Source organism: Rhinopithecus roxellana, chromosome 9, assembly GCF_007565055.1.
Source record: "Rhinopithecus roxellana isolate Shanxi Qingling chromosome 9, ASM756505v1, whole genome shotgun sequence".
Lineage (NCBI taxonomy): Eukaryota > Metazoa > Chordata > Mammalia > Primates > Cercopithecidae > Rhinopithecus > Rhinopithecus roxellana.
Window position 1 is genome coordinate 141,343,150 of NC_044557.1, and position 26,244 is coordinate 141,369,393.

Sequence of the window (26,244 nt, forward strand, 5' to 3'; positions counted from 1 at the left end):
AAGATAGACTTTATAGTCAATCTCCCCTATTACCAATTATAGATTAATAGTTACCTAATTTTTAAAAGTGGAGAAAGATCTTTATAAGTACATATATTTGATTTTATTCTTTTACTTTTTCACACTTTTCCAGAAAGAATTAATTTTACTATTCCCAAATAACAGTAATCAAAAAAGTTGACCAAAAAATAAGGAACAACCAAAAATTTGCGGAACTGAGCCACAAGCCAGATGTGTGAAATGCATTAAATGCCTAGGTTTGGGCTTCGGTTATCTGAGTCCTCACCTGGATGGGGTTGTGTTTCAGGTGTTCTACTGGCTAAACATGAGAAATGGTTGTGTTGCACTGACTCTTAAGAGGCTTTCATGAAACCTTGCTCTTCAAGAAATAAGCACAGAAAATAGATTAACAAAGCAAGTATGTCTTACTTCTTCCAGGGCCTCTAGTTCTTCCTCTAGCTGCTGAGTTTCCTCCTTCACTGCCATCAGGTAATCTGTAACTGATTGTCGGGGCTGCATCCCTTTTTCAAAGCGGTTATACATTCCACTCCAAAACCTGGAAAGGACGGCAAAGCATCATTACCACCTCATCACAATCTGAAAATTCACATCCTCAAGTCTTCTAAGTTATCTGTGATACCACAGTCTTAATAATAACCAAATGCACATTTCAGCCTCAAAAAAGCCACTGCTTAAGGTAATAGTTTCATGTTGATGTTTTTTTCCTTGGGTCAGTAAATGCCTTTTGGGGAGAGTAAGTTTATGAAAAGTCTACTTGTATATATGAATTAGAAAACACAGAATACATTTTTCTAAAATTGAAATAGCACATGTAACCATTTTCTTTTAAGAAAATGGCTCTTAGTTTTGAACTTTGAAATTGTATATTTAGAATCTTTCAGTTACAAAGGGAATCTTCACCTTGTAGCTTTTATCTTTTTTATCACTACCACTAAAAGTTGACATATGCATTTGCAATAAACCCCTCTTTTTATTTTATGACAGAGTTTCACTCTTGTCACCCAAACCAGAGTGCAGTGGTGTGATATTGGCTCACTGCAACCTCCACCTCCCGGGTTCAAGTGATTCTCCTGCCTCAGCCTCCCAAGTAGCTGGGATTACAGGCATGTACCACCACATCCGGCTAATTTTATATATTTTTTAGTAGAGACGGGGTTTCACCATGTTGGTCAGGTTGGTCACGAACTCCTGACCTCAAGTAATCCACCTGCCTCAGCCACCCAAACTGCTGGGATTACGGGCGGTAGCCACCACGCCTGACCAATAAATCCCTTTTTATCCTCCACAGAAAAGCATACTGGAGTGCAAATGAGAAAAATGGTGTTATCATAGAGTTATGCTTAGACCCACTATTTTATTTATGTAGAAAAGTAAAGTTCTTTGAGGCCAAGAACTTGGTGTCATTGTTTTATCTGCAGTGCCCAGAACAGTGTTTGATCCTTAATAAAATATGTGTTGACTAGCTGTTAATAATAAATCAGTTGCAATCCAATTGGTCATATCTCAACAGCTCTTAAAACTTGTTTTACGCACACTATGGAGGCTTTTGTTTAGTATGATAGAATATTCTGCTATAAATTCTGAGGAAATAATTAGATTGAAATAATTAAGAAAAAAACCTTGAGAAATGAAATCTATACAGGAAGAAAAGCCATCAAGTCTGTGTTGGGAGTGAGTAGGAAGAAAGAGATGGGGTTTCTGTTTATTCTGCGTGAGATTTTTTGGTTGTCGTTGACCTTTTGAGTTTTTTCATATTATACAAGCCTAGCAAGGAAGCCAAGGGAAAAAACATATGTATCTAGCACATACCTAGTAGAACCTGTAGGATGCCACCCTGCTCTCCCTGTCCTGATACATACACTCTTAACGTAATTTCCACAAGGGAAGTATTTCCACTAGGACTTAATTCATTGGAGACAAAAAGGCAAGGTATTGTGTTGGTGCAAAAGTAACTGCAGTTTTTGCCTTTTTGTTGCTTAAACTAATGGCAAAAACTACAGTTACTTTTGTTCCAACCTTATAAGTCACAATCACTGTTGAAACTTGTGATTCCACATTTGACTTAAGGCATGTGCGTTACTCTCTTTCATTTGCTTTTTAAAAAATTGGAACTTACCTTTTATGATATCATTATTATAAAACATCAACTCCTGAAGAAAATTCCACATTTAGGAGGAATAAAGAGGCAGAGGAGACACTGGCAAAAATACCAGATCAGATGCTTGAATAAGCATCTCCCACTGGTGTCTTTTGTGTCCAACAAAAGCCTCAAAGATCAGTGTTTCATAAATTTTGACCTCTGATTGTTAAACGGTACCAAAATCCAAGTTCATACCATAGCTACAAAGTTCCCAAGGGTTTACATACTTGTACATGAAGTTGCATGGTGCTGTAGGGAGATGAAAGGTTCCCTGAGTCTGGCTGTGATCAGCTCTAAACAGAGGATTCAGGTAGTCGGCCCGATTCTTCCACAGGTGAGCCCATAATGAATATGTTCTTTCTTGAATCCTGTTTTATAAAGAAAATAAGTCTCTAAATGACCTATTTTGGTGCTTACACATAGTAGATATGTTATATTAAAGCTGGGAAAGGAACTAATAATTGTAACCTGAAAACCACGTGTCTGTTCAACAGCAGGTAAATGTATCATCTTGGTGGCTTCACGGTACAGAGGGAGAACACTGTAATAATCTCAACTTCACCACCATCTGTACTGGCCTTGACAAGGTGTTCGATTCCTTTAAGTGGTTTCTTTGTTTGTTTTGTGTGTGTGTGTTTTAAGCTGTTCTTTTGGGGGAAGTTTTTCCCCCAAATAGTCATTGGACATTTATAATTTGTCAGACACAATTCTAAGTGTTTCACATGTTTTCTCTCATTTAATCCTCACTGAATTGCTGTGAGATATGTCTAATTTACAGATGAGGAAACTGAGGAATAGAGAAAGTGGTTTCCCAAAGTCCTATAGCTAGTAAGTGGAAAAGCCATATTCAGACCCAAGCAGATACAGTTAGAATTGGCTAGTCAGGTACAAGAAACCACAAAACTGTATAGGAAAACAGGTGACCCTAAAGGATACACTCTGCTCCTTCTAAATCGTCTCCATTTACCAGAAATCACACTTGAGCTTCCTTAGAGAAAACAAACTAGTATCCACTACAAAAACTAATTTTCTTTATGTTCAACTCAGTATAAAACTACTGGAGTCCATTTCATTTGAACTGATCATTCCCCAGATTAAATCTGATAATGTTGTATACACCAGAGTTAAAATCATTTCATTTTATGAAAATTTAAAAAATCTTCTCTCATTTATACTGCCTAAATCACGTTGTTAAGTTTTTTACTATCACTTATTTTAAAGTCCACATTTTAGCTACTTTTACCCTTGGATAAATCAATACAGTTTTAATCTGAGTAAGTCATGGCTTTAGTTTTATATTTGCTTTCCCGATTAAATTTGCAATTTTTATTATGGTAGCATAGCCACCAAAGGTATCTAACCTTTTCCTTTTAAATGCAAAAACCACTTTTTCTGACTCCAGAAAATCCCTTTTCGGTATTCGTGCATCAAGTCTATCAAGCTGTCTGTGTATATCAGGCAGAAACTGAGGGAAAAAATGAAACTGTATGTATCTGTCAGTTGATGACATTTAAAGTATTTCTGAAATGATGCCAGGAAAAAGAAAATAACCTTAATCTGTCAGTATAGGTATGTAACTAAATGAAAAAAGTCTTCAAAACTATGAAAGACCATTTAAAATTCTCAGTCGTCAAAACCTTTAAATAAAAGTTAAACACCAAAACACTTACTTGAGTTCTCGTCTCTCCTTCTGGCTGTTACATAGGAAGTTTCCAAACTGGCAGGAATAAATATGATGTTGAATGTGAATCAGAAACCTCTCATTGAACTCAAAGGCACAGGGAAATTGTTCCATTAACTGCCAAACACACTCAATGAACTGGTCAATAACTGGAGAGATTTCTTTTGGATCACCATCTAGATTGCCATACCTATAAAACAAAGCATTAGAGACTTTTTAAGGCAGATTTATTTTTAAATTAGAAAGCCATAAATGCAAACACAATCATAAAAGCAACCCTAGTTCTTAAATAAATCTTACCTTACAAACTCGCAATAACAAAAAAAAGTAGAAACGTAAGTTTTTAAATTCAAATTTCCAGAGCCACTTTGTAGTGAAGGTCTGGATAGAAGGGATGTGTTCATGTTATAGTTACAAAAGAAAGTGTTAGTGCAAGAAATAAAATTCAAAAACACTTTCCACAGAAAAGGCATTTTTAAATTGATTCCTTAAAAGTACATTAGAACTTCTAAAATAAATGTTGCACTTTATGAGTGGGTGAGAAGAAATGTCCAAACAACTTTAGGGCTCTTCATTTTTTGCACTGTCTGGTTGGGAAGGGATGAGCAAGAAAAACAACTTGAAAAACATAGTGGTTTCCCAAGTTGCCAGGAATATTCCCATTTTGAAAGCAGTTAAAGCTTGTCACATGATTTATCTCCATGTGACCACAGATTCCACATGTATATTTATCTGCCTTTGTTTTGCTTTTAAAGAGCACATCAGAATCTTCTTCCTCAAATGTGTATTGATTTTTAAATGACTCCTTAGCCCTTTATTGTGTGAGTTTTATAGAGAATCCAAAAGGATGTTTTGGTGTCACCAAAGACAAAATAACAATATAGAACCTCATGTTAGTAAGGCATCATCACCTTGAGGAAGAGAAATGAGCAATGATCAGTTTCAGAGTTTTCCCAAGAGTGGGAACATTGGAAATTGTCTAGAAACTTCTCAGATGTTACAGTTTCACATGTTTAGTAGCTTTAAAAAGGGTTGCCTAATATTAATATATTTTTTGTCATCTAACAATTATCTAGCTGATCTTCAGTCATTTCCATATTCTCTCTGTCATCTGTCTCCTATCTTGAAGATCCTAACTGCCTAGCATATAATATTAATAGAACCCCAAACTGAAAATAATGCCATGTTAAGAAGTTTATCTAATAATTGAGTGCTTTAATTTTCTCATTTGTAAATGGAGTTCCTATGCTTTCCTGGAAAAAAATTTAAAAATAGATTTTCTGAAAATCACAGAATTAGTGATCGATTCATGCTAAAAGCAAAAAACTACAAAAATATACTTGAGCAGTTGCATGCATTTAGAATTTTAAGAAAACACAGTAAAACATCTGAAAATATATATATATCAAACTATCTAACGAAACTTGCTGCCTACATTTAAATTTTATCACCGAAGACTAAACTAAGTACAGCTTCAAAGAGTAGAGAACGCCAGAACACAGTACAGGCATCATCAACACTGACAAAAGGAGGCTGGTGGCTCCAAAAGCAATAGCTTGTAGTTATTGAAAGCCTACTACACAGGTCAGTCCTGCAGCTGGCCTATATCCATGCTACAACCCTGTGAAAAGAAGGCATCCCCATTCCACAGATGAGAGACCAAAGGTCAGACAGCAAATACCACGGCCTGGATCTGGACTTGGGCATATCTGGCTCTGAAGCCTTCAGACATCTGGGACAAACTGCACTCTGATACAAATGCCTTAGGACTATAGAAGATCAAAGAGAAACTGTTCCACAGGCAGTTCACAACTTGCAGCCTAAAGTGAATCTCTGGACTTCTAAAATGGAATAATTTAGTAAGTCACATGCGAATGGCAGGAGGAAGGGAGGGCTGATCCTCACTAGGACAACTAATGAACAAGCATTCTCTGTCTCTTCTAGAACAATTTAACATTAGTTAGTTCTGCCCAGATGTTACCAAGAGGAATCAGAGTTATAACTTCATTTATCTATGATATGATATATACAACAAAATTTTAGCTTTCTGAATAAGACACAAACTCTTCAAAAACAAGAATATTTCCCCTAAATATTCTATTGAAAATTTCAGAAATAGTGCTTTTATTCTAAACATTCAAAACAACAGTCTTAAATATTACTTACCGGTGATTAAACTTATGACCAAAGGAAATCCAGTCCTTTTCAATTAATACCTACACAAGAAAGAATATAAATGTCATGGAGAGAAGCAAACAAAAAATGAGAGACCACACAACCAATAATGATGAGGAATTTAGAGGCACTTGCAGAAGTCCCCATCCTCGAGCAACCTGCAAATGCGTGAACAGGCATTACCCACTGATACAGAGATGCACATGGCAAGGGCAAAGTTGAAGGTCATCCATAGGAACAGTGAGTGTAAATGGATGTATAAAAATGCAGGAACCCCACCCACTGAATGCTTCCTATGTGCCAGGCACTGTTCACATTGCTTTACGTATGATCTCATTTAACTGTGGGATGGTATTCTCACTCTTTTGGAAAGGGAAACTGAAGGAAAGAGGTTTCATATTCGCCCAAGATCATGCTACTAGGAAGCAGACACCACTTCACAGCCCAGCTCTCTCCACTCCAAACCCCATCTCAAGCAATGTGTGATGCTGCCTCTCAGTATAATGTAAATTACCAACCTCTTTACAAAAAACAGTTGGTAAGTTTTTCAGTGATCTTCTCTACACATTAGAAGAAATCTAAAATGATGGGGTTTGGCATATATTTGAAGCTTCAGCCCTGCTTTGAAATTAGGGTTAACATGAATTTCTAAGTCTGAAGCAGTCTAGATTATTATTTTTAAAATTTTGTTTTGGTTTTGTATTTTACATTTTGTATTGTCTTATATTTTAAAACTTATTTTTGAGACAGGATCTCACTCAGCCACATAGGCTGGAGTGCACTGACGCAATCATGGCTCACTACACGCTTGACCTCCTGAGCTCAAGCAATCCTCCCACCTCAGCCTAAGTAGCTGGGACCACAGGTGGGCTCTACTTGGCTAATTTTTAAAAATTTTTTGTAGAGACGAGGTCTCGCCATGTTGCCCAGGCTGATCTCGAACTCTGGGGCTCTAGTAATCCTCCTTCCTCAACCTCCCAAAATGCTGGTATTACACACCACACCCAGCCTGGATTTTAAAAAATGTTTAGTCAAGTAATACGGATAGTCTGATTAATATCCCCAGTGCTCTAAAGTGACCAGAGATATCCCCCTACAAAGAAATATGGACTGGTTGAAGTCTGTTCTTGACAACTCGAGACATTTTCTTTGGGTTGTAAGTTTAATGGGGCACAATGAGAATGAGTTGATGGTGGAAAAGGATGTGTGCAAGAGAAGAGCCTAAGGGCAGTGTGTGACTCGCAACCTCTTCACTCTCCAAATGCAAATGAAGGAATCCAGCCCTCCTGACCTCAGTCCAGCAGGGGTCTGAAGCAGGAGTATCACTTCGAGGTGTCAGTGCTATCACAGGTCATTGGAAGTTCTCAGACACTTCCAAAAAAAGAAAGACGTCCCAGAGAGGGAGGCCGCCTCTTCGCTCTTGTCTGAGGGTGTTGCTGATACTACTCAATAATGAAGACCCAGCAGTAAAGATATCCCATTAGGACTCCTTTGTCAGCATCTTCTGTAGCACAGATTCATGATTCACTGAAGCACTTTCTACCAAATCATGGTTAAGAGGTTAATTCATTTTAAGGAACTTATACCAGATTAGTGAAAACTTCACCATCCCAGGCAACTATACAATACTTTGTAGGTGAAAGCAACTTGTTAGGTTTTGATGCCCACCTAAAAAGTTCAAACTCTACAGGATATACTCGTCATTTTGCAAAGAAAAACAACAAAAGGCTGTGAAATTTTCAGTATTCTCATCCAGGGGTTTGAAGGACTACTTAAAAAACAAACCCTGGAAGTGAAAACAGGTTTGCCTACCAAGGACTCCTGGCATACACAATATAGAAAAATTTTTCCACAGATATTTTTTCCAAAAAGTTTTCTGTTATGTATTCACATTACCTCAAACTTGAAATACTTATGAGCAAATGATGTATAAAATTGTCTTACAAACTACCAAATATATTTTATATTTGCCCCAAAAGTCATTCAGTAGCATTGACTTGAAATGGTTTCAATGTCCCAGAAAATCATCTCTTTATTCTAAGCCTATTTGATCTCTTCCCCTTTAATCTTGCTGAGCTACTAAAAGAAAAATAATGCTGGCAAGAAAACAGCAGCTGCCAGTACTTGCAAAAACAGGGGTCCATGGTCAAGGCACTGCCTGTGGGAATGGCCCAGTGGCCACACTCACCATGAAGCCCTTCAGAGTCCGGTAGTGCGGATCCAGCAGCAGGCTTGCCACCGAGCACACCTGAGCAGTCCTGTCCCAGCCATCTGAACAGTGAACAAGCACACTTGCCCCTTCCTCTGAAACTGCCTAGAAAACACACGATCCGCAAAGAGTCACAAAGAATGGCTGTAAAAAGGCAGAACCTATCAGAGCCAGGTTTGACTGTATATCTACAGAAAGAAAGAGCCAAAACGAAACACTTGTTCGTTCATGTATTTAGGGCCCTACCTAATTAGAGCAGAGCCAGAATGGCCTGGTGCTGGCAGCTAAAGCTTTCCCTTCCCATTCTATCCAGAAGCCACCACTCAAGTCATCCCCAATAAGCACATGTACTTACTAAATATGAGCATTCGTCCTATGCAAATGGACCTTCAACCCTCTTCCCTCCACTCTGGGTTTCCACAGAGTGAAAACCCAGAGTGAAAACCCTTACTGAAATTCTGGAGTTGCTACTGGCCCCAACCATTTCCAAAAAGGAAAAGGCAAAAAAATTGTAAGTTACAAATCTCTGAAGTTACAGATAAAAGGTAAGAGTCAAGTAATGGGTCCAAGTTTGAGGAAAGGAAGAAAAAACAAAAGTAAAAATGACACCAGAAAATCTCCACTAAGAAGAGTATCTATTTGCTATTGCAAATGCACATAAATTTTTGCTAAGCATCTTGGCAGGAAACATACGCTGCGAAACATGGGAGAGATTTCATCATAGCATTTATCACTGCCTAAAATTCTAGTTTTATTAGTTTATTAATACCCTGTGTCAGCTGGGGGCAGTGGCTCACACATGTAATCCCAGCACTTTGGGAGGCCGAGGCAGGTGGATCACCTGAGGTCAGGAGTTTGTGACCAGTCTGACCAACATGGTGAAACCCCGTCTCTACTAAAAATACAAAATTTAGCTGGGCATAGTGGCGCGTGCCAGTAATCCCAGCTGCTTGGGAGGCTGAGACAGAAGAATCGCTTCAACCTGGGAGGCAGAGGTTGCAGTGAGCTGAGATCGTGCCACTGCACTCCAGCCTGGGTGACAGAGCGAGACTCCCTTTCAAAATAACAACAACAACAACTCTGTCTCCCACAGTAGAATGTAAGCTCTCTGAGAGAAGAGACTTCATCTGCCTTATTCACGTCGCATCTGTAAAATCTAGAATAGTACCTGGCACTAAATAAAGATTTCTTCAATAAATGATTACCTCAAAACGGAGAACATACCATGGCATCAGGGAAGGTATGGTTCTCTTTATGTATAAATCTGAGGAGTTTATTTTTGTAAAAAAACCTAACAGCACAAAAGACACTGCATTCTAAAACAGCTTGTATGGAAGTTGCAACATTTTCCTATGGCAGAATGGACTCTACCTTCCAGCTACAAGAATGTGACTTTTGCTTATGCCATGACTAAAAAGAAGGATCTATTGGATGTAAGCCTTAAGCCCCACCACTGAAGTAACTCACATTTGGTTGTATTCTACAGAAAATTATTTTCTCCATCCAGGATTAAGCTTAATGGAAGAGAATACTCTGGAAATATTCTACCATTTGATCACAGTGCTGACATACTATCAGCTAAGCACTATATTCTTTAGCAAAATCACATCTTCAGTGCACAGATTATATGGAGCTCCACAAAGCCGGCTACCCAGCCAATGCAGTGCAGCTTAGGACAGGGAAGCCCATGGCAGAGGGATACCCATTTTGAAGTCAGTGGTTTGCTCATCTGTCCCTTAATTTATTTTCTCTGCAATTGCATACCTTTGCAATGAAGATTCCTGCATCCATTATGGCTTTAATGTGCCTTAACCAGCCAGAGTTCTCCAGACCCCACAGGAAATCACTCATGGAGGGAGATTTAAGTTCACACACTGCAAGATAAATCATGTTATAAAAGCAAAATTAAGGTACTCTCTTGTTTTACATATGATCATGTTTTATAGGTAGTTTGCTAATGATTTCTTTGTTGTAATAGGTATTTTCTGGAAGACTTAAGTCAAAATAAATACCCATGTTTACTAAACTTGATTCTGTGGAACCATTTCAAGTAAGACTTTTCTACCTTCTTCGGTCACAGGGAATACTGCACTTGTTTATAACTATTATATATGTAAAGTTTAAATCCTAATATTAATGAAAATCATTAAGCGTTCTGGCAGAAAACACATATTTGCCTTTCCAGCAAAGTAATTAAAAATGGGCTACTAAGGAATAATTGAATTAGGAGTGCAATGGGGAAAAAATCATATAATTGTAGCACCTACCCACTTAGAAGTTTCCATCACCCAACCACTTCAGATTAGGACTGTTGTAAAAACACAAGACAGAGCAATCCTAAATTTCTTAAATGGAAATGATCAAACGCCTCTTGCCAATAACCCCCACCCAATGGGAGTAAGGCCTGTAAGCTTAAAAATAACATATATACCTCTGATCCAATTCTAGAGCATCAGGATAGGGACTTTCCCATTGAGTGAAAATGAAGAAAACCTAGGATCCCAATGAAATATATATTTACACAACTAAGGCAGGTGTATAAACACCTCTATAATATTATAAACCACCAACTTTCACCTCAGGAGCTTCTTTTATTTAAAGCATTAAAAAGCTTTAGAGCTAGTGTGCTGAGTACATATCACAAATACTGCAATCCAAAGTGGAGGTTTAGACATATAAAACCCTATTCAGGAGTCTTGTCAATCAACCAATGAAATTCAATCATGATCTATAGATTTCTGTTTATTTTATTGTTCTCTGTGATGCAGTAAACACACATAGGGAACAGGGAGCCCTTTTTCCTACCCCCAACTCCATGAGCAATGAGCTGTGTAGTCTTGCACGTTATTCCACTATCTGAGCCTCAATTTCTTCATTTTTTAAAATGGGGAAAGTGTACTAAATTATATCCTTCCAACTCTAAACCCCCAGATTCAACTTTGTGAACTCTTTGAAATTTCTGTGCATATGGGACACATAGCAGCATTAACAAAAATACTAATTTATCAGATGCCCTGCCTCCAAGAATGCAGATAAGAGGATTCACTGTGATTTCCTGCAACATAAAAGCCACACAAAAAAGCATTAGTTGTTAAATTCTGAGTCATAGATGACAACAATGTTGAAGGAAATAACACTGACATTCCCAGAAAAAAACCCAACCTAAGAAAACTATATTATGAATATGTTCAGGCAAGATTCCAAAATCTTCCTTCCAAATGCCTGCCCTGAGCTGGAAGCATAGCTCTGAAGACCTAATATGCAGTTGGTGAAGTGACAGCCCTCTGAATTTGCTCTGGTTCGCAGCACTGCCTGTCTAAGGTCACAGTGTTGCCCCTTCCGCACCCCAGGCCCAGCATCACAGGCAGGAAGACACTATATGTCTGATAAAGTACATGCAGAATGGTAAAGGAGAGGGTGCTTAGTGGAAGGCCAGTGAAAAATACACAGACTGATTCACAGAATCTATGGCTCTACTAGCCCTGTAGCCCTGGGTAGTCAGCCATGGGCTGAGAGTGCCCAAGCTTAGAGTTTTAATCATTAAGTTATAAAATATTTAAACATATAAAGATTAAAATGTAATGTATCCTGACAATGAAATACTATTCAGTGATAAAAGGAGATGAGCTATGAAAAGACACAGAAGGAAGTTAAATGCACAGTGCTAAGGGAAAGAAGCCAACTTTTCCTTGAAAAGGCTACATATTATATGATGTCAACTATATGACCTAGAAAATGGAAAACGATGGAGACAGCAAAAAAATCAGTGGCTGCCAGGGGTTAGGGTCGTGAGAGGAATAAATAGGTGGGGCACAAGAATGTTTAGGGCAGAAAACTATTCTGTCCACTGTGACAGTGGTTACATTCATTATTAAACATTTGTCAAAACCCACAGAATGTCCTACAGCAAGAGGGAACCATACGGTGGACTTTGAGTGATACTGATGTGCCAGTGTAGGTGCACTGATCACAACAGTGTACCACTCTGTAGGGGATGTTAATAATGGAGGTGGCTGTGCATGTGTGCAGGCAGGGCTAGGTGGGACGCTCCGTACCTTCTGCTCAATTTTGCTGTGAATCTAAAACTGCTCTTAAAAAAAAAAGAGTCTTTAAAAACATGATAATGTAACAGACATCCAGATTGGCCACAACTGCTCCAGATGTCTTTTAAGAAAACAAAACAGAAAAAAGGCTGGGCACAGTGCCTCACACCTGTAATCCCAGCACTTTGAGAGGCCAAGGCAGAAGGATCATTTGAGCCAAGGAGTTCAAGACCAGCCTGGATAAAGTAGAGAGATTCAGTCTCTACAAAAAAGAGAAAAAAATTAGTGAGACTTGGTGGCACATGCCTGTTGTCCCAGCTACTTGGGAGGCTGAGTCGAGAGGATCACTTGAACCCAGGAGTTTGAGGCTGCAGTGAGCCAGGATCTTGCCACTGCACTCCATCCTGGGTGATGACAGAGCCAGATCCTCTCTCTAAAAAAATAAAGTTACAAATAAAGCCTCGTGTTTTCATGCCATCCTGCTTCTTTCCTTTGAAGATTATTAATATTCCCAAGAACTTTTTGTCCTTTCACTACTTACATACTGGCTGTGTGGGCTTGGGCAGATTACTTAGCCTCTCTGTGCTTCAGTTTCCTCAACTGTAAAATGGTAATAATAGCCTCTGTATCAAAGTGTTATTATTTAAGTTAGCCCTTATTGCTATTATCCTCAAATAATATATATTTTATAGGTATTAAAATTTACATATATATCATAGTCTTTGCCATTTTTATCCAACTTTTAGATACCCATATTATGTAAATAAACTTTATTAATTTTAGCAGCTATATAATATTCCACTCTATATTGCAAATTATTTGTCCATCCCCCTACTGTTGACAATTGTTTCCTCTTTTTCAATATTTACAAATAGTATAGTAAAAAAAAAAAAATCTTTCTACAGTCTCCTTGTAGAAAGTCTCCCTGTACCTGGATTTCTATAAGTGAAATGGGCTGGGTCACAGAGTTCCTAAATCTTCAGCTCTATCATGCATAGTTGGCCCTCTGTATTCTCGGGTTCCACATCCTTGGAATCAACCAACCACAGAGTACAAATATTTGAAAAAAATAAAAATAACAGTACAACAAAAAATAATGGTAACAGAAAAACAATACAGTGTAACAACTATTTACACAGCATTTACATTGTATTAAGTATTGCAAGTAATGTAGACATGATTTTAAATAAATGGGAGGATGTGCATAGGTTATATGCAAATACACCATGTTACTATGTAAGGGACTTGGGCGTGTGTGAATTTGGGAATCTATGGGGGCCGGGGTGGGGGTGCTGGAAACAATTCCCCTTGGATACTGAGGGATGACTCTACTGCCAAATTGCTCTTAAAAAGGGCTGCAGTGGTTTATGCTCCCACCAGCAGGGTAGGAAAGTTCCTCTCCCCATATCCCAACTAATACTTGGTATTGCTGATGCTTTACATTTTGCCAATCTTATAATATTTCTCTAAAAATATTAATGGCAGTTTTTGTGTGTGTTAGGGGGGTGTGGTCTCTGTCATGCATGTTGAGCTTTCCTCAATTTTCTCATTTTTGCCTATCCATTCACATGTAAGAGCAAGACACAGGAGGCTAACAGTGCCGTGTGCTGTGTGCGTGGGCAGGCTTTCTTAGCTGCTGGGCTTTGCTATGGGGGATTTGGCCAATGTAACATCTGCAAGTCCTTTGTCTTAGATGTTTGCAGGCCCCAGCATGGAATCTTCTGAACACCTGAGTGCATCACGTTGGATGCCAGTGTCCTAAGAGGACAGCTGGGGCAGTAACCATGGGTCTCATTCTTCGATACTTACACTTTCACTTAACCCGTTTTTGGGCTGGCATTCCCCATCCCCTCTTCCAGCTTTGCCTGGTACTCCTGATCCCAGAGTCCCTGTAGTAAACGTTTTCAGAAAGGCTGACTTTCCAGAAAGTGCATCACCATCTTCTCTTGTGGAAGGGTGGGAAGGGGCCTCACTAGGCAGTGCAGGGGAGGAAGGAGGCTGGGATCCCATCAACTTCTTGTGCAAATGTTCGGCTAGTGCTCTTCTTTCAGAGACACCTGATGGCTCGAATTCCAGAGACTGTCAAAGGATCTGCACTTCTGTTTGGCTGCCTTTGGGGTTTCTCATACTTCTGCCATAAATTGCAGCTTTTTTTTTTTTCTAGTCTGTGTCATTACTTATCACTCATCCATTTATTTTGCACCTTTTATATTTTTGTTTCCATCACCTCCTCTTTCAATCTCCCATCCTTTTGTATTTTTGGTTTTTTTTTTCCACTTCATTCTCATTTTAGTGGGAAGTCAGGAGGAAGTGGGTAAGTTATTATATATTGTATTTAACTGGAACAGAAACAAGAAATTACTTTGGGCCTGTGCAAGGCAGAAGCTGGAACTAAGATTCCCTACATCAAACTGAGCTGTTAAAAAAAATCCACTCATGCGTCAGGATGATGATGGGAAGCCAATCTCTGCCTGGACCCTGCATGAGAACAAAAATCTCTCCTGAGATGCTGAAACCCTGGGCCTAGTCTCACATATGTTTGGGATCCAAACACACCTTCCTTATGCACGGAAGCCCCCAAGATAAGAATTATCATGTTTGGGCTGGGAATCTCACGGACACCCAGCAGACGTACACCAAACGCTGCTTAGGAGCAACGCTTCCACAATTCTGTGGAATCCCACAGAAAAAGCAGGGCTGAAGACAAGTTTACAACACACCAGGGAACAGCGCTCATGATAATGCCTAGCAGGCAGAGGAAAAAAGATACAGGATGAGTGCCCCAAGAACCCAATATGATAGAACAGTCATGTGAAATAGGCTTCAGCTTACTGCAACTGGAGCAGGAGGAAGGAAGGCTCCCACAAGCATAACAGATGGTGTTCCTGATGTGTCTGGACTCACTCTTCCCGTGGCTCCAGGAGGAATCACTGTTGGCCACTGCAGTAAGGTCCTACAGCCAGGCTTCCTGAGATCCTCTTGTCTGGATGGTTCCAGGTTAGGGTCTGCTACCGGTATTTTGCATGTTTGGAAGGTGATATGCAGTGGAAGGTGACGTGAAGTGGCAGCTGATGAAGCTATGGCTGCCTACTCCAATCTGTCCTCACTCCCCTGCCTCTGATGGCCAGTTCTGTGCCCCACAGTGACACCTGACACAGAAGCAGCAGCCTCCACAGGCGTCCCCTCCAGCCCCTGCTGCAGGCCTTCACAAGTGACTTATCCTCTGCTCTTCCAGGCACCCAGCTCTGCACCCTCACATCCCCAACATCTCCTGAAAACAAGGCCCCTTTTCCAAAGCCCTGCTCACTGTCCCGCTTCCCTGATCAAACTCGCTGACACTTCCAGATGTTTTCATCAGCAGGGATTTCACAATAGCTTACTCTGTCCTCTTGGGGAAACAGGAAGGCCTCCTTGTTTAACTTAGATTTTAAACAGTGTAAAATTGTAATTGTGTAAAATTACAGTGTAAAATTGTAAACAGTGTAATCATGACATATGCATGGGCAATAGCATGTAGCAATGTTTAAGGGCTTCAGAGGCAGACACAGCCGCACTCAAACTCCAGCTCTACCCACGCTTAACATGGTAACCAGGGTTAGTTACTGAGCCTCGCTGTCTTCAAATATAAAATGGGGATAAAACACCTTCCTCAAACAGTTGTTGTAAAGCTGAAATAATACAAATAAGCATTACACTGGCATAAAGAAGATTCCCAAAAATGGTAGCTATGATACACATTTTATTATCTGTTTCTCCAGCACAGGTGTCCTTGGAGGAAGGAGGTGTTAGACTCACTCAAACATGTCAATGCTGAAGCTCCGAAAAGTTAAGGCATGAAGTGATCAATGGCAGAAAGACATCTCAAATGCAAGTCTTCTGAGAGACAAACCTAGAGTTTTTGCCACCACACCATGACTACCTTGGTAGGTTTTACCAGAAATAATAATAATAGTAACACTTACATACCAGGTACCAGACACTAAGTGCTTTATATCGATTAGCTTTAGCTTTTCAATCCTCAATCATTCTGAGGAAGGCACTTACTATTCTCATTCTTGATGGTGGAAACCAGTGCAAACAGAGGCTAAGTGCTTGTCCAGCGTCTCCCAGCTGATGGATACGTGGTGAGACGAGGCTCCAGTCTGGCTCCAGAGTTCGTGCTGTTAATGTCTCTCAACCTCAGGTTGTTTTTTTTTCATAATTCAACATGAACCAATCTTGGTTCCCAAATATCATCAGCTTAAAGGTTATGCTTTCTAACACTTACAACAGTGCTGCCCTGTTATAGTAATCACTAGTCACACGTGGCTACGAAACACTTGAAATATGTCCGATCGGAATTGAGATAGATACGCTGTAAGTGTCAAATATGAATCAAATTTTAAAGGCATGGTACACACAAAAAAAGCAAAAACACCCCATTACTAGCTTTTTATACTGATAACGTTGAAATAACATTTGGGATATACTGGGTTAAATAAAATACATTATTAAAATTAATATACATATACATATTTATATAACATATGAAATTTTCTTTTTACTTTTAATGTGGCCACCAGAAAGTTTAAAATTCCAAATATTTTCTGCACTTGTGTCCTGCATTTTACTGCTACGCACAGTATTGACTTAGACTGCTCAAGGAAGCTTAATCTGATCAGAAGTCTTCAAACATTTTTCACATGTACCTCTAAAATAAAATATAAAACTACATATTCCCTCATACACCCTGAGATGATGCATCATGGCAAGACTGAGGGTGTGGTAATGTTTTTTTATTTTTGTAAGGTGGCAACAAGGCAATTAGGAAGGGAGCTGGGAAGGGAGAGATGGCTTAAAGCTGGCCCCAGGAGCATTCTGAGAAGCAGGTCATGTAATTGTAGTAAGGAGGACATACAGAAGTTGATGATCTAGAAGCCAGTTTCCATAAAGTAATGTACCCAGGGTGCACTTAAAAAGTCTTTCTGTGAACTCGGGTGCATGGACCCACCTGGAAGACAGACAGCACAATCTGCTACGAAGGCCAAATGCCAGCCCCGAGGTAAAACTGAGCAAGCCCGGCCCTTCTCGATATCTGTCGCCTTATGACAGTGCCCAGCAATACCGACGGGCCCTCCAAGCATCAGGCTCACTTCTGCCTGTGCACACGGCCCTGAAACACGGCCCCATGGGAAGCATAGCAAATTCCAGCACCGTCCATGAGCTCTCACCACCACTGCCTGGGAGTGTGCTGCTTGGGCTTTCTGTCCAACCCCAGGCCATGCCCCAAAGTATTCAAGTTAATCCTAAAATACACACATTCCACTGCGTGAAGTCTCAGGATGCAATTGATTCCTCCAAGCCTTCCACAGATAACATTCTCTTGCAGTCTTTTTTTCACTGAACAGGCCAAACTTTCCAGTCGTTATAGGGCTTAGGGCTAGTTAGCATTCTTGTTGATTATTAAGTTCAGGGGGCCTGAAGAACATCTTGGCATCCAAGCTCTGATGCTTAGCCCAGGAACAAAAGATCCTTTTCACCACCTTCTCTTCCCACAAGGCATGGAAATGACTGCAAGTTTAAAAATAAAGACACCGGGCTTGCCAGCTAACCTGGAGATGGCCTGCACCAAAAGCGAGAGAGGAATGGATGGCCACAGGACCAGGCCTAGAATGTCCTGCCAGAGAGAACGTCCCCACGCTTCTGTGTCCAGTTAGCTCTCAGCAACGGGACAGGCTGCTGTGGCTCTCACCACGTCAGCACTAAGAAGGCTCCTTGTTTAACATTTCTGTTTTCAGGAGCATTAACATTGCATGCGCTAAGTAAAATAACCCCACCACGTTCTCAAGCAAAGTTAACCACTGAGAGGGTGTTTTCTTCCCCTGTGTGCTCACTGGCAGTGTGAAAAGCAAAGAGGTCTGCGGATGATTAATAGACATGGGCAGATGGGGGTACACTCGAGACCAAAACGATTAGCGCCTGGATTTTTAAATATAAAACTATTGGGTTTGTTTGGATAAACTCAGGATAAGGTAGAAATACTTATTTGTTCACTCTTGTTGCCAAACCCAAACCAATATTTACAAACCATTTTGCTGAACAAAGTTCATTTCAGCTGACATCAGAGACATATGCCACAAACTGCAGAGAACGGGGCTTACTAATCGGGAGTTTCATGCCCAGGTCTAGTGATATTTGTTTTATATAACAGGACTACTATATGTCACAAATATATATAAACTACAGTGAAAAAATAAAAAAGCAAAGACAATAGATATAATTTTAGGACCTCTGCAGATGTGGAATTTACTTAGAAGAAAATCAGCCTCAGATACTCTGCCTTAGGTATTTCCTATATCACTCTTATTCTCTCCTATACAATTGCCGGGTGGGGTCAGTGAGGGTGCGAAAAAAGTCTCCATTTGAACCCTGTGGAGTTGGTCTTTCTTGTACCCTGAGATCTAAAGTTGGAATTGTACATGGCCCTCCCTTGATTACCAACCCAACACTGGTCTGAGTTCCGCCAGTGTTAGCTCTGTCCTTTTCCCATTTTGGAGTCATGAAGCCAAGATCTGTAAGTCTTCAGAGAACTGGCAAAATGATGATAATGTCCCTCCACTGAACATCCACCAGGTGAAGCCATTCAAAGAGGACTTAATTATGGCCTGTACAATCAAAGTGTTTAGCCTACACGAGCCCATCACCATATGTTCCAAAATACTAACTACCACTGGCCTAAAGAAAATCAAGCAGCAAGTTCATAGGATAATGTGCTATTAGTATTTATGAATGTGAATTTTGTGTCTAAAGACAGATTCACAGTATATGGTGGTAACCTGTACTATCTTAGGTTTAACACGTGCTAAGGACAGTAAGATGTGAATATTAACTGCAGAGGTGTGTAAAACTTTGCAGCAAATAAAAAACATGTGGCTGGGTGCAGTGGGTTGTGCCTGTAATGCCAGAACTTTGGGAGGCCAAGGCAGTAGGACTGCTTGAGCCCAGGAGTTCAAGACCAACCTGGGCAATGTAGCAAGACCCCATCTCTACAAAAATAAAAATAAAAAATTAGCTGGGTGTGGAGGTGCACACCTGTAGTTCCAGATACTCTGGAGGCTGAGGTAGGAGGATCACTTGAACCCAGGGGTCGGAGGCTGCTGTGAGCTACAATTGCACCACTGCACTTCAACCTGGGCAACATAGGGAGACCCTCTCTCTTATTTTAAAAATGTATGTATGTGCCCATTTCTGTTACATCTGCCATATGTAATGGGGCTTGGTGCTTTCCTCTCAATGAACCTTCACAACTTCCCATCTAGAGTGGATAGAATTATCTATTTTTTATTTTATTTTATTTATGTATTTATTTATTTTGAGACAGACTCTTGCTCTGTTGCCCAGGCTGGAGTGCAGTGGTGTGATCTCGGCTCAATGTAACCTCCACCTCCTGGATTCAAGCAATTCTCCTGCTTCAGCTTCCTGAGTAGCCAGGACTACAAGCACACACCACCACGCCAGGCTAATTTTTCTATTTTCAGTAGAGACGGGGTTTTGCCATGTTGGCCAGGCAGGTCTCAAACTCCTGACTTCAGGTGATCCGCCTGCCTCAGCCTCCCAAAGTGCTGGGATTACAGGCATGAGCCACCACGCCCATCCGACAGAATTATCTTGATTTATTAAGGAGTAATGGACTCAGATGCTAGCAACGCAGCAAATACACTGGGATAGAAATCTAAATCCCTTGACTCTACTTTCCATATTATTTTCACTAAAAAACAGAGAATAATTAAAAGTAAATATACAAACTGAGCCAGGAAGAACAGGAATTGAACTGAAGGTAGGGTTTAAGGGATGCTAAAATCTAAATAGGGAACTCAAAGCAAATGGCACAAGGGAAGTCGAGACTGGGAAAAGATGGGGGTTGAGAGGCTGGAAAGTCTGGCGTGCATGTAAAGCAGTAGGCACTAGAGAGAAGGCCAGGAATCCCAGAAGACTGAGATGGTGGCTGCCAATAACTCAAGTGGTAAAATGAGCAGCACATGCAGCAGAGGATGCAGGGGTGGGGGTCGTTCCACACGCCTCATGCCAGCTGAGAAAGCTTCCAGGACCAACACTGGCAAGCAAACTGAACTGCCAAACCCCACCTAGAGCCTTACGTAAAAACAGCTCCTCTTATCACTAACATTAGCCACATCTGTCTTGAGTTTGACGGGCTACGCTCTCTTCTACAAGCACTCATTTTGAAACTCGCCTAGTTCTCTGAAAATCTGGTTAACAGAACAATAATTCTGAGGGTGAACATTTTAAAATTAATCTTTGAATGGTCTCAGTGAACTGCAAAATAAAGCACCGCTTGGAGAAATATAACTACTATTCTCTCATTAAATAAAACCTTCTTTTCTTTTGTCCCTTTGATAATGTCAAATGCTTTGGCTTTGACATCCAGCTAAAACATTCAACCATGACTTACCCAGGGAAGGCCCTCAGTGAGATCACTAATAAACAAGCATGATCTTTTCTTCCTGCCATGATTTCTGTTCTAGGTCAACACTGGTTACTTTTTTCACAATGAATGAATGACGCATTTGCCTATCCAATGCCTGGCATAGAGAACACTCCAATACTGATGAATAGATGAGCATCTGTGATAACCATCCCGACTCCTGTGTGTTAAGTACTTACTACAAGCAGGTATTGTGCCTGAGGCTCTGCGTAATCTACCCTACTGGGTAGATTCACTCTCGATTTTCAGATTGGAAAGACTGGCTTCAAGAGGTTTACCAGGTCATCCATGGTTACATAGCCAGTAAACTACTGAGCTGGAATCCATTCCACCGCACATGCATCCATACTCTTGCTGTAGCCTATGTCTCTGTGCTTAGTGTATGATGATCCAGATGGGCAGATCCCATCCAGCACTTGAGCAGCTGTGTTTGAAATCCTCATACAACACCAGAGAGGCAAAGCACACATGCTTGATCCATTTCTTTCCTCTAAATGACCGCGCCGATAGCCAGTGAAGCCTGACAGGCTGCTGGTCTAGCAGAACACTTGTTAAAAAGCCGTACAAACTGCTCTTTCCATGTAAAGCGACCTATTTCCACTTTAATGGGAAAATGATTTTTCTATGTGGAAACCTAGGCCCAGGGTGCCAAGTTCCGAGAAAAAAATGACTAGATTTTCAGGTTATTAGTGGTTATCTCCTCCAATAGCTAAGTAATCTGAGGAAATTAATAATGGTTAAAAACTGAGACTATAGAAAGCTGGAGAAGAACCAACCTTTACAGCTTTTCATTAGCTCACATCTGGTAGAATGTCACAGCATAAATTTGCAGGTAATGTGATAAAGGAAATACTTCAAAATGAAAAGCTTAAATCTGCAATATCTACAAAGGGCTAAATTCATCATCCATTTCCTCAAGGTTGAATTAGCCAGCACCCCTAAAGACATGAGGTACGGAAGAGGGTGTCGAGCAGAAGAGACAACAGGAGCGAGAGCCACAACCTCTCCTCTCCGAGCAGAGAGGACTATCAGAGAAACCCTGGGGCTGGGTGTGTCCGGGGCCATTCCCTTTAGACTGCCTCCAAGGCAACTTGGCAGGGAGACCAGAGCAGGTATCTAACACGTGACCGTCGTACCCACCATGGTGACTCCCACAACTCCAACTGCTCTGCCTCCAACCACCCTTTCGACACTGAATGAAGATTCTGATCAATGAGGACTCAAAAACCTTCGCCTGAAAGAACAGATTGGATGTCATCTCTAGGGCCACCTGACTTTGCCACAAAACATCCTCCACTGTCAATGCTCATCATGTCAGGGAATATTTTTTTAAGTTGTTCTATTTTGAGGCCTGCTAAAAAGATTCCAGTCTTTTAGAATGGATCTGCCTGGCCCCCTTTCATACAGTCCCTGACCTCACGACTGCCCACAGACCTGAGCTGACATGGGGCCTGCGTCCCACATGCTCTGGGCTCGCTTCCCCTGCTCCGCGGTCAAGCTAAGATTTGCAAGTCCGTAGAACAACTTGCTGAGAAAATACCTGAAGGCCTGATGTGCTGTTTATTATATCATTTTTGGTGAACGTGCGCTGATTGCACACAGACCCTATCACGAGACAAACGCTTCTCTGCTTCTGAAAGCTGTACTCTTACTCCGTGACTTTTGAATAAAGAAATTGAGAAAATGTACCCATAGGAAGTCACAGGGCCTACCAAATACTTGCCTGGCTGACTGAATTCACGTATCCATTTCATTGAGTGCTTATTTTCAAATACATTATTGCTTCCCAAGAGAAAGTATACCCACCTTACAATGGAAAGCACTTTATAGTTTGCAAGAAATCCTTTTAATGATCATGAGTTAAAGTGGGCAAGATATGTTGCTTATTGCTTTACAAATACAGAAAATGAGATTTGTTCAAGTTTACCCAGAGACTAAATCAAGAACCCAAACGTAGGACTTCACACACTGAGGCCAGGGCACCTTCCACACCAACCCACTATCTCGAGAGGCAGAAAAGCCTAGGGGTTAAGAGTGAGGCATGTGAACTCACACTAAGTAGGTAATAATGGTGATTCTACCACTTACTATTTTGAGCTGAAACAAGTTTCTCAGGCTCTGTGCCTTAATTTCTTCATCTGTAAAATGAAGGTAAAAGTAGCAACAACAAGTGCAGTAAGATTTACTTGAGTAAATACAGCTTAAAAAATTTGAACAGTGTCCAATACACAGTAAACCTTCCATAAATGTATCTTCATTACTATGTGAGGTGGTTATAATCATCTTTGCGGTTCATATAATGATCCTTGTGGTCACAAGCTTTGAGCTTGTCTTACACCAGAACCACTACTCAACAAGGATCACTGTGATGTGATAAAAAGTGCTAGGTTAAAATACTGCTTTGTAATATGACACTGGAAAGGATGTTTTAAAAAACAATTTAAAAGTGTAATACACCAGACTCTGTAACTGGAGAGAGGCACTCCTGCTGGCCTTGAAGAAACAGGATGCCATGCTGTGAACAGCCGACATGTGGGGCCCTCAGCTGAATTCTGCCAGCAACCATAAGTGCTTAGAAGTATATTCTTCCCCGTTCAAACTTCCTGAAGAGAACGCAACCCAGCTGCCACTTTGCAGCCTTGCAAGATGCTAAGAGGGTCCCTGGGTTCTCATTTATGCTTGAGACACATCCACCTGCCCTACAGAAACCATGAGATAATAAATATCATTTTTTAAAAAGGAATATACCAACCATAGCAAATATTCTGTAAATACAGAGGGAAAAAGGGAAAAACATCACTCTTATCTTTCCTTGCTAATCCAATGATCATTCCGGACATGCTCTCCTAGTCTTTCTTCAGACATGTGATTTACTGTATAGTGAATAAGAATATGCAAACAATTTTACGACCTGAATTTTTCACTTACATTGTACACATTCTCCCATATTAGTACATACAGTCTTCACATTTAGTATTTTTCATGGATGCAAACTTTTCTATCAAGAAGGTGAAGTAAAATTAATCAGTACTACTGTTAGACATTCATTCGGCTTCCAATATTCTATTATTATAAATAAAATACCACTATTAACATGGGCATGCCTGTGTCTTATTTTATTTTTGAGACAGGACCTCAGTCTTTGTCACCCAGGCTGGAGTACAGTGGCACGATCATGGCTCACTACAGCCTCAACCTCCCAGGCCCAAGTGATCCTCCCACATCAGCTTCCTGAGCAGGTGAGACTACAGGCACACACCACCACACCTGGTTGATTTTTTTTCATTTTCTAAATTTTCTGTAGAGACAGGGTCTCACTGTGTTGCCCAGGCTGATCTCAAACTCCTGCGGCTCAAGCGAACCTCCCAAAAACAGCCTCCCAAAGTGCTGGAATTACAGGCATGAGCCTCCATGCCCTTCCTGTATCTTTATTTTTTGAAAACATATTTTGGATTAGCCCCTAAGAAGCAGCAACCTGGTAAAAAACTATCTCTAAACAAAACACATTATGTCTATCTAAGCCAATTTAAATAATACTATAAATATTTAGGGTACTGGTTTTACCACATTCTTTTGAGTAGTGAATATCTTAGTTTGTAAAAACTTGGGTGACAAATGGTACTTTGAGGTTTTAACTTACATTTCTCTAATTACCAGAGCAAGTTTACATGTTTATCTACATGTTCATTTCAACTTACTGTTTACTCTTTTAAAAATTATGCTTCTTCATCTATAGACTACAGATAATACCACGTACTGCACACAACTGTTGTGAAAATTAGATACAATCATTTAAATGAAAATATTTATGAAGTGTGGCAAAGAGCAGTTGCTCAATTTTTAGTTTAATGAATACATTGATGAATAAGTGGTCAGTGACACTGTGGCCAACAGTATTAATCTAACAGTCATGTGGAAGGTAGGCAGGCACAAAGCTACTCGTGGGGAGAAAGTGAAATTTTCTAGGTGACCTCCGAAAGATGGCCAGTTGATTGGAAGAGGAGGAAGATGTCCCTGCTGTGTCTTTCCTATCAGTGCCTGCCGACCTTGAGAGCAGATACGAAGAGGTGTCCCAGTGGTGCACAACCTCAACAAGTGGAGACGTGCAAGTAACTCCATGCACCTTTCCACCTTCCTCTTCACCACTTCCTCCCCAACACCCAGGATGCCAAAGAGGTGAAAGCTCCACCTCTGCTGATAACAATACCCTGGCCTTGGAAAGCGACTATTCCAGGCTCTTCTATGGACTGTTTTAATGGATGGAGCTGGAAGCCATTATCCTCAGTAAACTAACTCAGGAACAAAAAACCAAGCACCACGTGTTCTCACTTAAAAGTGGGAGGTGAACAATGAAAACACATGGACACAGGGAGGGGAACAACACACATTGGGGCCTGTCAGCGGAAGTTGGGAGTTGGGGGGTGGGGATAAAAGGGGAGGTGGGGGGTGGGGGATGGGGGGTGGGAGGAGGTTGGGGGACAGAGGGAGAGCATTAGGAAAAATAGCTAATGCCTGCTGGACTTAATACTTAGGTGATGGGTTGACAGGTGCAGCAAACCACCATGGCACACATTTACCTATGTAACAAACCTGTACATCCTGCACACGTACCCCAGAACTTAAAAATTTAAAACAAAAAAAAAAGAAAAGAAAATACTGGGTATCTTCTTATTACTTGAGGGAAAAGCCATCATCTATATTATCAAAAGGCAAACTATTGTGAAAATCATTTCATTAAATTACAAAATTGCTTGCTATGTGACTGAAAGGCATCATTTTCTCTCCTTAGGAAGTATAGATCCCACAAAAATAGTTCGGTTGAAACTTACAAATCGAAGTTAAAATTAAATCATCTCTATAGTGGACCTACACAGGATGTGAACTTGGCCCTAGATTTCAGTTTCTGACGAAATATCTTGCAGGTCTTGCTCACAGAGAGCTGTTTGAAACCAGAATGCAAACAATTTTACTTTTCTGTTATTCAGAATCTATTCTGATTATATCCGTAACAATGGTAAAAAAAATAATTCAGAAAATAATAATCATGAATGAAATGCATCATTCATTCCTCTGCCTACCAAGTGACCAGCAGTACGAACCTTCATATCTCTCTGATGCCAAGGATAGCTGTTTGAAGGAGGGAAAGCCTTAGAAGGTGGGTCTGATTGCAACACTTCCTCACCAGCTCAGCCTCCGCAGTGGTTTATAATTTACTCAGTAAAAACAGATAGTCAAACATTGGTCAAGACCACGTACAAGCATCCAGAAAGATATCCTTGCCTACTGCACTGCACGTAGCTGGAAAAGTTATGTGAAAGCACCATGTTCCCTTATGAAACAAACAGCTGCCCTCCGGAACTTGGTCAGTTTGCATGTCCTTCAGAAAGCAGTAGTGAGTCAGACCACAGGCGTAAAGGCAGGAGAAATGGCTCCTAACAAGAAACCATAGAATTACCCATTTAAAAACAAAAGCCAAATGTATATGCTGTCAGC

General features: G+C 40.5%; 2 protein-coding genes across 2 annotated transcripts in view; one reads left to right on the forward strand and one right to left on the reverse strand.

Moving 5' to 3' along the window:
* VPS37A (VPS37A subunit of ESCRT-I) overlaps positions 1-26,244 on the forward strand; it is an 85,356-nt gene that overhangs the window by 55,225 nt on the left and 3,887 nt on the right. The gene's annotated exons all lie outside the window — the stretch shown is intronic.
* MTMR7 (myotubularin related protein 7) overlaps positions 1-26,244 on the reverse strand; it is a 112,700-nt gene that overhangs the window by 3,632 nt on the left and 82,824 nt on the right. The window contains exons 8-13 of the mRNA XM_010374474.2: positions 9,991-10,100; positions 8,206-8,331; positions 6,009-6,058; positions 3,832-4,032; positions 2,389-2,529; positions 430-556 (exon numbers count right to left, since the gene is read on the reverse strand). Coding sequence (XP_010372776.1) covers positions 430-556; positions 2,389-2,529; positions 3,832-4,032; positions 6,009-6,058; positions 8,206-8,331; positions 9,991-10,100 — 755 coding nt within the window. The remainder of the gene's footprint in view (positions 1-429; positions 557-2,388; positions 2,530-3,831; positions 4,033-6,008; positions 6,059-8,205; positions 8,332-9,990; positions 10,101-26,244) is intronic.